We start from the raw sequence: 12091 nt of genomic DNA, 5'->3' as shown, positions 1-12091 counted from the left end.
ATTGCTATAGTTCTGATACATGTATTTTAACGATATGGTACATCTCTGTTTGCTCTAATTTCAGACTTTTGTCAAAAGAAAATTCTCCTCCCGAAGTTTGTGACATTTTTTACTCATAAGCTTCCCCGCAACTTGTGGCCATTGTTATCGTATTCGAACAAATATTGGGTTGTTCGGAAAGTTATTTCGTTTTTATTTGGTGAAAATGAAACACGATTTTTTTAGAGTGTATAAACATTTTATTAAATTATATATTCTCCATTTTGGAAAATGAAATTACTTTCCGAACAACCCAACAGAATCACAGAAGAAAGCGCAAAAATTTGTTACAATGGGCGAAGTAAAAAGTTTCGAGCGTTTTTCGTTAAATGGCTTCAGCGAGTCATATTTCACGATGTATACGTTGCATCTTATCATTCTATACTGCAAATCTAAATGTCTGCTTTGCGCTTCCCAGATTTGTAATAAAGTTTTTATTTATTCTTCGAATGATGAAATCTAAATTCCATCCAGTATCGAATTCTAACTTTGTTAATTTCATCGCCGAAATAAAGAGAAAAAACGCTCAGAACTTGTTACTTCGTCTAACATCTATACGAATAATAATAATCGTGCACCACGTGTCGAGAAGTAGCTCCGAATGGTAAATCGAGAAGCAAACAATCGTTGAAAGCTCGAAGCTCGATTACTCTCGCCAAACCGAGGTTTATCTTTCGGAAATCTCCCCTCGAAAATAAATGAACAAAATGGACGAAAGTTATGGAAGAAAACGGCGTGTATTCGATCCAAATCCGAAAATTCTAACTTTGTTAATTTCATTTTTGAAATAGAGGGGAAAAAACGCTCGGAACATTTTACTTCGCCTAATGAAACTGCCCGTTACAGCTTGAGAAGGCACTCGTTAGCGACGGTCGAGCACCGTGCACTCGATCACCGCCGAGACAAATCAACGTCGACTCGTATCGAATAGCAATTTTCTAGGAGTCCCTGGATTAACTTCGGCGGAATCGACGATGAACAGAAATCGCGGTGAATGCAGCGAGGGAAGGATTTAAGGCTATTAGAGACCAGCGAGCACTCGCTCCACGTCGAATCACAATTTCCATGAAAGTTTACGACGGGAAAACTCGAGGCGTCCCGTCTCCCCCCACTCCACTTCTGTTCAGTCTTCAAAATCCGTGGAACGGGTTCGTTGTTATATCCGACAATAGGTCCGAACGAAACATCCAGCGAAACAAAAGCACGAACGACGACAATTTCCAGACGAGAATCTCGAGATCGAATCACGAAATCCCTTCTTTGTTTCCAAACCACGATTATCGAAGTCTCGCTAATTTCTCGAACGAGGGTAAGCGGGTGTGGGACGAGTAACTTTCATCGAAGACAGCGAACCGTGCCTCCTCGTTAATCGTTCGTCGTTAAGGAAAAGAAATATCGTAATTGAATAATGATCGCGATTGTTGTACAGCGACAGGGACGTGTACAAGAGCCCCCAAAATGCATATTCTCTATGGAGGAGATTTTAACGAAACTTCACAATTTTGTAGAGCAGCCAAAAATGGAAGATTGAATTTTTTTTTTCCACTCTTACAAGGAATAAATCAAGTTCAATGGGTGTTAATCAATTTCTGCTGTTCGAATCTGCACGGTTTCGTTACAATTGAAGGGGAAAGAAGATATCTTCGACAAATTTCTACGAAGATAATACATATTCCAGTATTCGATTACTATGGAGCTTCTCAAACTTTAAAACATTTTGAAAATGTTTTTTAAATTAAATTTACTTAGGTCTACTAATGTTCAGAAGTAACGTACTTCTGTTTCTTAAGCCCTAGGACATTTTACAAATTCTTGTAATTGAAACTTTCAATACTGTAACACTTTTGACCAATATCCAATGTGTTGGAATGAATGCAACAATGATCCTAAGAGTGCCAGATGTCGAGAGCAAATGGTCGATGTCTATTTTTCTTTTCGATTTTTTCTAATCAGTTCCAAGTCGAGAGTCACAAAGACCACACGACACTGTCGTCGTTCACGTCAAGGCATATCACTGTATACTTGTTTGTTCAGACTTTGTATCCTCATATGTATAATACAAAAACTATACTACTGGATACACGAGATCCCTGCATATTATAATAAACTACATATTATAATTTGAACCATGCAACACAATGCTCCGAATTTTTATATAGCAATTATCTCTTAAGGAGGTGAAGTACATCGATGAACTAAAATCGATCCAATGTTCGAAATAGTCGCGCAGGACTTAATTTAAGACAAAATCGTATAATTGAATGTCCTACCAGTATTCGATCGTCGCGAATTATTCATCGAATTATTTAAATTTTATATTCGATCGTCGAGAATTATTCAACGAATTATTCGAATTCAATATTCGATCGTTGTGAATTGTTCGTCAAGTTATTCGAATTTTATATTCGATTGTTGCGAATTATTCGAATTTGATCGTCACGAATTATTCATCGAATTATTCGAATCCGATATTCGATCGTTGTGAATTATTCGTCGCGTTATTCGAATTTGATATTCGATCGTCGCGAATTATTGGAATTTTATATTCGATTGTTGCGAATTATTGGAATTTGATATTTGATCGTCACGAATTATCCGTCGAATTATTCGAGGTTGATATTCGATCGTTGTGAATTATTCGTCGAGTTATTCGAATTTGATATTCGATCGTCGCGAATTATTGGAATTTTATATTCGATTGTTGCGAATTATTCGAATTTGATATTTGATCGTCACGAATTATTCATCGAATTATTCGAATTCAATATTCGATCGTTGTGAATTATTCATCGAGTTATTCGAATCTGATATTCAATCGTCGCGAATTATTGGAATTTTATATTCGATTGTTGCGAATTATTCGAATTTGATCGTCACGAATTATTCATCGAATTATTCGAATTCGATATTCGATCGTTGTGAATTATTCATCGAGTTATTCGAATCTGATATTCAATCGTCGCGAATTATTGGAATTTTATATTCGATTGTTGCGAATTATTCGAATTTGATCGTCACGAATTATTCAACGAATTATTCGAATTCGATATTCGATCGTTGTGAATTGTTCGTCGAGTTATTCGAATTCAATATTCGATCGTTGTGAATTATTCATTGAGTTATTCGAATTTGATATTCAATCGTCGCGAATTATTGGAATTTTATATTCGATTGTTGCGAATTATTCGAATTTGATATTTGATCGTCACGAATTATTCATCGAATTATTCGAATTCAATATTCGATCGTTGTGAATTATTCATCGAGTTATTCGAATCTGATATTCAATCGTCGCGAATTATTGGAATTTTATATTCGATTGTTGCGAATTATTCGAATTTGATCGTCACGAATTATTCATCGAATTATTCGAATTCGATATTCGATCGTTGTGAATTATTCGTCGAGTTATTCGAATTTGATATTCGATCGTCGCGAATTATTGGAATTTTATATTCGATTGTTGCGAATTATTCGAATTTGATATTTGATCGTCACGAATTATTCATCGAATTATTCGAATTCAATATTCGATCGTTGTGAATTATTCATCGAGTTATTCGAATCTGATATTCAATCGTCGCGAATTATTGGAATTTTATATTCGATTGTTGCGAATTATTCGAATTTGATCGTCACGAATTATTCATCGAATTATTCGAATTCGATATTCGATCGTTGTGAATTATTCATCGAGTTATTCGAATCTGATATTCAATCGTCGCGAATTATTGGAATTTTATATTCGATTGTTGCGAATTATTCGAATTTGATCGTCACGAATTATTCAACGAATTATTCGAATTCGATATTCGATCGTTGTGAATTGTTCGTCGAGTTATTCGAATTCAATATTCGATCGTTGTGAATTATTCATTGAGTTATTCGAATTTGATATTGGATCTTCGCGAATTATTGAAATTTTATATTCGATTGTTGCGAATTATTCGAATTTGATATTTGATCGTCACGAATTATTCATCGAATTATTCGAGGTTGATATTCGATCGTTGTGATTTCGCGTTAGGACGAAATTTTCGTCGATGGCCCTGGCGGTGTCCCGGTCGGTCGTCTCTTAAATTATTCCACGGTTTAGCCGTAAAGTCTAGACCATCCGCGATGGGACCAGAAGGCGCGAGCCAGGAGAAATCGATTTCACGTGACGGCGGCCGAGTGTAGGATCCGCAGAGGGGCAACGTTGGAAAAAGATCGAAAAACGTCCGATTAGATCTGCCTCTAACGTGGGAATTCCTCGAATTTACGCCCGTGAAACACGCCGCTAGCTGCCCCGACGACGACGACGACGACGACGACGACGCTTCTGCCCGCAATATTTTCACCAGAGTCGGATGCTCCCAGTCGTAAAACCGGATATACGAGCCGCGACATCCCACAACCCCTTTACCACGCGTTAAAGAATCCTTCGAATCTTCGGGGACACCGGACGAAATACGGGAGAACAACCTCTGCCCTCGACGTAGAGAAAGAGGAATGCGAAAGGACACCATTTCTTTTCCTCGAGGCTACTCGTGGTACTTTCTTCGAAAATTTGAATAATTCGATGAATAATTCACAACGATCGAATATCAACCTCGAATAATTCGATGGATAATTCGTGACGATCGAATATCAAATTCGAATAATTCGCAACAATCGAATATAAAATTCCAATAATTCGCGACGATCGAATATCAAATTCGAATAACTCGATGAATAATTCACAACGATCGAATATCGAATTTTACTAATTCGATGAATAATTCGCGTCGATCGAATATAAAATTCGAAGAATTCGCAACGATCGAATATAAAATTCGAAGAATTCACAACGATCGAATATAAAATTCGAATAATTCGATGAATAATTTGCGACGATCGAATATAAAATTCGAATAGTTTGAATAATTCGATAAATAATTCGCAATGATCGAATACTGGTAAGACATTCAATTATTCGAATAGAATACCTAGCCCTACAGTACGCACGCGAAAAGATTGCATCTGTGTGTATTTACACACTTCACGAAATTCGAGACCGATTTTTATGAAACTTTGGCAAGGTTTAAAGTAGCGAAGATAGAAGGTAGATAGGAAAGGGAAAGGAGAAAGTTTCATCCTGCTAGTGGACTCATCAGTAAGGCATCTTACATAAAGCCCAGCCTTGTACGTAGGGATATTGGGAAATCGGTAAGGAATCGTTAATATACCGATCGGTTTCCCTCTGGTGGCAAATGTGGGAAGTACCACCACAAAACTTTGCAAATTCGTAGAGCGTTTATGAACGAAAGAAGCTTTTCAAAGGAATTTTTTTATGATTTTTGACGGAGTTAGTTTCAAAATTTTGGTTTTCCTGTCAATTTTGCGAGAACGATTATTAATTGAAAACGACACTTGTTCGACGAAGAAGCATATCGTTCGAGTCATTTCACGTCGAAGTGAACCAGGAAACGGGTGACGAATAATTAAACGGCCACGGATATAATAGAACGATCCCGTTTCAATAAGAGGTGTTCCAATGTTTATTTAATCCGCCATTATTCGGCGTTTCTGACATTAAATTGAACTTCGGTTCAATGCTCGTCGATTAAACGAATATATTTGAAATGATAATTGGACACAGTAAGTACGTGTCCGGAGTTACATATTTACCGTGTCGACGAAACGACATTCGTTTGTTCGGATATTGCTCCAGATAGAGGAACGATCGATAAAATTTTTATCGAACTCTTTTGGTAAACAGAGCGGTCCGGTCCGTTCGTAAATAATTGGTGAAGTCTTACTAGAGGTTTAAAAATTTTAGATCGTAGTGGTGTCTTTCGTCGTGAAACAAACGTCTTAAGAATCTAAAGGATCGTAAAAAGAACAATAAAATTTGTTATCGAAAGCATTCGTGAGATTTTGGCCCTAGAATTACTCTGATAGCTGATAGGATTACCCGCAGACTCTGAGGGACTCGAGAACCCCGTAGAACAACAGAGATAAAAATAAATTACATCTCGTTTCGAGAAATTACCGCCGAAACTTTTTTGAACACTCGACGTGCACCGTGTACGGAATCTCAGTAGCCGCGCTTGTTAACCACGTGCGCCGAACGCCTATGGGCGTTCACCGCGCGCACTCCCCCAAGAGAGCACAAAATTATTTGACCGTTCAAGGTCACCGCAACAAAACCTATAAATCCATGTTCTTTGTTTCTCAGAAAGAGACACGCTAGCAAAAAGTAAAAAGTCGTGGCTAAACACGCGCTTAAAATATATTATTTAATATAAAAGAAAAAAACAAAAGTGAAGACAATTTTTCCATTTTCTTCACTAATTAGTCAAAAGCAATTTGAGGGAAGTCGCGGCATTGAAAAAATATTCACGACTTCGCGACGTGAATTCAGACACCTAAATAAACAATATATGCAGCATTAGTAATAATATGCTTCGGTGCACGATAATAGAAACAACTTCGACTCGAGTCAATTATACAAGCATCCTGACCGAGAGGGGGGAAGGGGGAGGGGGGAATGTAGAGCAAAATGCGGAAAATCTCGTATAGGTCATCAGACAACTATGACGACAGCACGTCATAGTGATTCCCGAGCGAGGATATCTCGGTGCGACTAGTCGCGTACACGTCGGATATACCGCGGGGCTAGTCTAAAGAGATAATATTGCCTCCTACTAGCGAAATATTGGCGTCGGGCCAAATGGAAATAGATAAAAAGCCCGAAGGGTGGCGGAATCGTCCATCCGTCCTGGCTGTGCCCCTCTCGCAGTGCCAAACCAATAGCTATATACATACATGCAGGTATATGCACGATTGCAGGATATGGGATATGCCACATCCCATGTGTAGACATACATAATACTTGTGTGACAGTATATGCCAAGCTTTTCCAATGCAAAATTCTTCCTGTACCATGAAGCGTGTGTCCTGCCCTCCTATACACGGGGTGTCCCAAAAATAAGACCCACACTTTGAAAGATTATTCTGTACCTCTTTGAAGATGAGAAAATGTCACTCGACCGCACGTCTGAAACGATTTTCTTTAAAAATGTAACATTAATAGTACCTTTAACTATGCCACACATCTCCAAACTGTGGACACAATTCTTACAAGTTGTAAAAAGTTTGTCACGGTTTTTGTAGTTATTAATTCAAAATATTAATTCTATCCACTGCTTCATACGGTACAAAGATATTTGTCTTCTCATTTTCATGAGGTTTCTGAATATTCCCCAAAGTTGGTCACAATAATTTTGAACCAGGAAACGCGCAAGAACATAAATTTAAACTTTCGCGGTGGCGCGTATGAGTTATCACCATGCTACTGCCGAGCTTTGAATCTTTCTCGGCTTCGTCCAAAAGTTTTGCTTTATTTCATTTAAATGTACGACACCGTGAACGAATTAACGCGACCGCGATACAGCCGCGTTAAAAGTGTGTATATTTCATTCGAAGCGTAACAATTGCAACGATCACTTCCTACATTTAAGTAGCGGCATGTTTCATCTCCCTACCTTTTTGCTGTACCAGTCCTCGAGGATCATCTTCTCTTTCTCCAGTTCCAAAGACACGAGCGTGTCCAATTGTTCTTGATTGGCATCGCCGGATGCTTTTAACGCTGTTCGCAGTTTTCTCTCTTCGATCGTCTGCGACATTCGAACAAACGCGACAAATATCTTTGAAGATCCAATTCCGCATACATATACCATATAAAATCATGAGAAACTTACCCTCAATTTTTCCACTTCCTTCTGAAGAGTGGCTACTTTATTGTACATGTAAAGTACAAACAAATCAAAGGAATCTTCACCAATGGACAACTTCTTCTCGTTTATGTTAATCGTCGGGAATAGTATTTGCAGCTCCTGGTTAAGTTTCTCACGAACTGCTTTGACCTGCTCCCAGTAACGCTCCGTGATGTTACCGGTTTGTACTTCTGTCTCGTACTTTTTCTTCGCTTCGTCAACGTCGTCCACAATTTTTTTAATATTTCTTTTAGTAACTGTTTTCATATGCGACGGTGTGTCTAATTTAGGATCATCGATCAAATTGTACATTTTCTCGAGCAAATTTGATGCTTCAGTTGCATGTTGCTCTGCCTGTTCAACCGCTTTTTTCCTCTTTTCCGTTGCCTCCTCTAATCTATAGTACGAAAATTCATTACTACAAATCTGAAATTATAAACAAACGGAAAGTATAGAATCCAATGCACAAAAAGTACCTGTTCCAGACTATACTGCCAGTATTATCAGCACTCTCCACAACTTTCATTACTTCTACATTGTAATCTTGGATAGCACTCGTAGCCTTTTGATAAGCTGCAATCGCTTTGGATGCAGTTTGACTGCACGATGTTTCCAGGTCAACCAAATTTGCTGGCATCAATTCATCAGGTATATCTTTAGCAGGTGGTGCAGGCTTTTTAGCAACTAAAGAAATATGATATATATTTATTTACTTTTATACAACTGAACAAAAATTTTCTTACTATTATTATTAGTTGCATGAATATATCCATTATTAGTTGTATGTATGTAGATGTGATCTATACCATGTTTAACAAAAAACGTACCAACTTCAATTGTATCTCCTTTTTCTTTACTTAATCTTATTTCAGAATATGGTTCGTTAATTGGTGGTTCCTTCTTATCAACCAATGGTACAAATGCTGGTTTCGGGGCTACAGTAGACAGGTCATTGTCGAATGTTAGTAAGCAAAATAATTCCTACATTAAACAAAGCGTTTTTTTTAAATACATAGAATGAAATTTTAAACATTTAGCAACTAAAAGGAAAAAACAGAAAAAATGGAGGAATTAGGAATTAGTAACGGAGCTCACGTATGTATTCTTCAAGGTTTATGTTACTTAATCTTTCTCTCAAACTCGAACCTGTTTCTTTTTCTGATCCATCTCCAACAGTTGAACTTATTATTCTGAAAAGAAAAAATGTATGTTTTATTGCTACGAAATAATTAATAATTCTGCTGAACTTGAATTTTGGTCACCATTTCAACACATTACTTAAACTTACTTGTCTTTGAGTGACTTAAAAAATGTATTCATGAACTCCAAATAAGATGTCTCGTAGATGATCTGAATCGTTTTATCCGTGCCAGGTACCCATCCTTCAAGAGCTGCACGAAATTCTGGATTGTATTTCGCGTAAAATAATATTCCTGAAGCGCATATTGCCACACCAGTCAGAGTTAACAATGCCTTGCCACCTCTGCTCTTCTCACTATTATAATAAAAATTGTAATAGATATTAAATCTATTTCATGTATGTTTAAATGTTTAAATATTAAATGTACTAATGTTGATTTATGCAACATGACAAAAAGCAATAAAATCACAAAATAAAATAAAATTACTTACACTTCAAGAATTATACAGAGCTCATAACTATTCTTAACTAAATATTTTTAAGCTTCTATATGTCTGTATATAAATAATATTCTAGTCTTCAAAATTCAAACAGTATAATAACAAATAAGCAATAATTACTTTAATTTATTTAGTAACGCATATATTTTATTACCAATACTTAAATCTTTTGCAATGAAAGTAACGATTAAATTAGTAAATTCATACACAGAAATAGATCATGCATGCAATTTTGTTATATAACACAAGAACATTGCATTTAGGTTTAAATTTTGAGTACCTCTTTGATGAATCAGTTGAATACCTATGCCCAGAATATCTGGACGTAAGTTTGACATCCTTAAAAAACCTAAAACACAAAACTTAGCTCATATAAAGTATTCTCACTTTTCACAGTTAACATACTATGTTACGAATTTTTTCCGATATAATACATTGAAATACATGCAAATTTATTTTTAAGTCTCTGATAATTAATTACAATACGACTTGTAAACAAAATTACAATGATTATTATACAGTACTTTCGCAATAAAAGATGAGAAAAACTGTTCAAAAGAAATGTGTCAAACTCCTTTAGATTATATCTGAATCGAATAAAATATTCTTATGAAACATAACCTAACATAAACCTAACCCAACAGTATACTTGTAAAATACATGAAACTTACAATTATTCATTAAAGTGTGTTTCGTAAAAATCAAATAAAATTATGGTTAAACAATGCTTTCCTTTAAAAATAATGACAGCGTTTGACAATCGTGAAAACATGTTATCAAACAAACAAAAATTTTATCAGCTTACCTCCATTCCGGTTCACATTTAACTCGTGCACGTGTCTCGTAACACCTAGTTGTCAGATAGAGTCTGGAGGATCCTTGTTTTTTTATCTGAAAGGACAACGATGCCTGTGAAATCGTCTGGAATTATGTAAGCTCCTAAATTTAAGCCATCTTGTCACATGAGGAGGGCAACCTTGGTCTTGTCTGCAGGAATATTCACTGACAACTTGTGAAAACGTCGTCGTCGTGACACGACCACGATTTCTCACATAAACCTTGGACTATTCCTTGCCAGGATAACGTTAAACTAACAGCGAAAAACTAAATATTATTACAAGAAGTGTCGCGATAATAGTCTATCAGCGCGTAACGAACAATGTTATTTATCTACATTCCTTTCGTATTTTTCTTTAAATTCACATACCGTTACAACACAATTTACACGGATACAAAGATTGTCCTTTGTACTTACTTTACGTACCCTATTTAAACCGTTGCACGGAAATTTTAATCCAATTCGGAACATCTTTCGGGTGGCCGGTCAGGCAGCCAAAGGAAAAAGGGAACGACGGCACAAAACAGCTGGGCACCGACGGAACTGTACGAAAAGAAGTATGTTGCGTATTGTTAGTACTGTAGTTCGAGGTAGGTAAGCCAAGTCTCTTCGTGAATCTACCACCAACGACTCTCTCGGGCAAAATGATAGTTCGTTGGCTTCATGTTAAGATATTATTCGTTCAAATTCGATAAATCGTTATGCGGTAATCGTTCGAAGTTCGTAGTTTATAGGTTATATTCGACCGAATGGGAGGGCCATTTTAGTTTTGTGACAGAAGGAATGCCGTGGAATTGTAACCGTTAGCGCGCTCATTGAAACCACGTATTACAAACTTCAATCTAATTATACAATTGCTATTTCCATTTTTACCTCAATTTAATTTTTTGCTCTCAATCTGTATCTTCTTTAAAAAATTTCTCATGTTATGTATAGATTCCATTTGTTTCCTTTTCTATGTTCTAGGAATTGTTGCTCGTACCAATTTTGTTGGTTTGACAAATTCTTTAATCCCTAAACAGTATCCTCTTGCTCATTCTGTGCAGCAAAGATACTTTGGTGCACTTTCTTCTGTTATAAACAGTTGGAATAATGTTGGTAGTATTGAATCAAAAGCAATATTGAGGTATGATCATTACTTCAAAACATGTATCGTAATATATTGTAGAGTATTAGGTTAATATGGAAGATTATTGATAATTTAATTAAAAATTACAGTCAGATACATGCAGAAAATGTCATTCCTTCCTCAGTGTTACCAGTTACAATACCTACACGGACAGTCACAAAGTTTTCTTTGAAAAAGGGCAAGAGAAAGAGTGTAAAAACTGTACTTAAACGATTTTACAGATTAAACTGGTAAGGTATCAAAACAACAAACTATAATGTATACTATCTAATGTATTCCTAACATGTTTTATTTAATTGCAGGGGCATGTGGATCAGAACATGCGCTGGACATCGATCAAAAAGGTGGAGGAAATCTTCCAACAGAAGACGTAGACAAAAGAGACATGTTTTCTGTAATTCAACACAATGCACTTTGTTAGATAAGATGGTGACAAAATATTGGAAAAGACCCCACTATTATGTAGATGATCCCTATAATCCATATCATAAACGTAATGAATTCCCTTTAACAAGAAGAATACCACTACCATAAACAACCTAATTTACAGTATCAGCTCTGTTAAAGAATTATATCAAGCATTTATAAAGTGAAATATACCAATTCTTTCTGACATATATATAAAATATAAATACAAAATTCAATCCTTTCATTGATTTAATATAAATACTCCATTGATCATGTTCATTGTAACCTTAATAATTT

At 36.1% G+C, this 12091-nt stretch overlaps 2 protein-coding genes across 9 annotated transcripts in view; one reads left to right on the top strand and one right to left on the bottom strand.

Moving 5' to 3' along the window:
- Mitofilin (inner membrane mitochondrial protein mitofilin) overlaps nt 1–10984 on the bottom strand; it is an 80456-nt gene extending 69472 nt beyond the window's left edge. For 4 of the 8 annotated variants that reach the window (XR_012991924.1, XR_012991925.1, XM_076310615.1 and 1 more), the window contains exons 1-9: nt 10675–10984; nt 10225–10310; nt 9700–9768; nt 9067–9273; nt 8874–8968; nt 8606–8713; nt 8255–8462; nt 7764–8175; nt 7548–7679 (exon numbers count right to left, since the gene is read on the bottom strand). Coding sequence is in view for 6 of the 8 variants with exons in the window: in XM_076310615.1 (XP_076166730.1) it covers nt 7548–7679; nt 7764–8175; nt 8255–8462; nt 8606–8713; nt 8874–8968; nt 9067–9273; nt 9700–9768; nt 10225–10310; nt 10675–10728 (1371 nt within the window). In the remaining 2 variants the exon portion in view is untranslated. The remainder of the gene's footprint in view (nt 1–7547; nt 7680–7763; nt 8176–8254; nt 8463–8605; nt 8714–8873; nt 8969–9066; nt 9274–9699; nt 9769–10224; nt 10311–10674) is intronic. The other 4 variants (XM_076310620.1, XM_076310619.1, XM_076310618.1 and 1 more) reach the window with 4 other exon arrangements.
- Mrpl35 (mitochondrial ribosomal protein L35) lies at nt 10460–12001 on the top strand. Its single transcript, XM_076310627.1, has 4 exons — nt 10460–10847; nt 11224–11383; nt 11476–11616; nt 11689–12001. Exons 1-4 carry the CDS (start codon nt 10817–10819, stop codon nt 11918–11920), a joined length of 564 nt encoding a protein of 187 aa, XP_076166742.1. The 5' UTR covers nt 10460–10816; the 3' UTR covers nt 11921–12001.
- Nucleotides 12002–12091: the final 90 nt, after the last annotated feature.

Source organism: Ptiloglossa arizonensis, chromosome 4 (assembly GCF_051014685.1).
Source record: "Ptiloglossa arizonensis isolate GNS036 chromosome 4, iyPtiAriz1_principal, whole genome shotgun sequence".
Lineage (NCBI taxonomy): Eukaryota > Metazoa > Arthropoda > Insecta > Hymenoptera > Colletidae > Ptiloglossa > Ptiloglossa arizonensis.
The sequence above is the reverse complement of the archived record's forward strand: the minus strand, read 5'-3'. Positions and strand labels throughout refer to the sequence as shown.

Bases quoted from the DNA above. Each gene is read 5' to 3' on its own strand.
- Mrpl35 (XM_076310627.1), top strand. From the start codon at position 10,817: ATGTTGCGTATTGTTAGTACTGTAGTTCGAG. The intron at 11,384-11,475 runs GTATGATCATTA...TAAAAATTACAG, and splicing joins GAATCAAAAGCAATATTGAG to TCAGATACATGCAGAAAATG. The intron at 11,617-11,688 runs GTAAGGTATCAA...ATTTAATTGCAG, and splicing joins CGATTTTACAGATTAAACTG to GGGCATGTGGATCAGAACAT.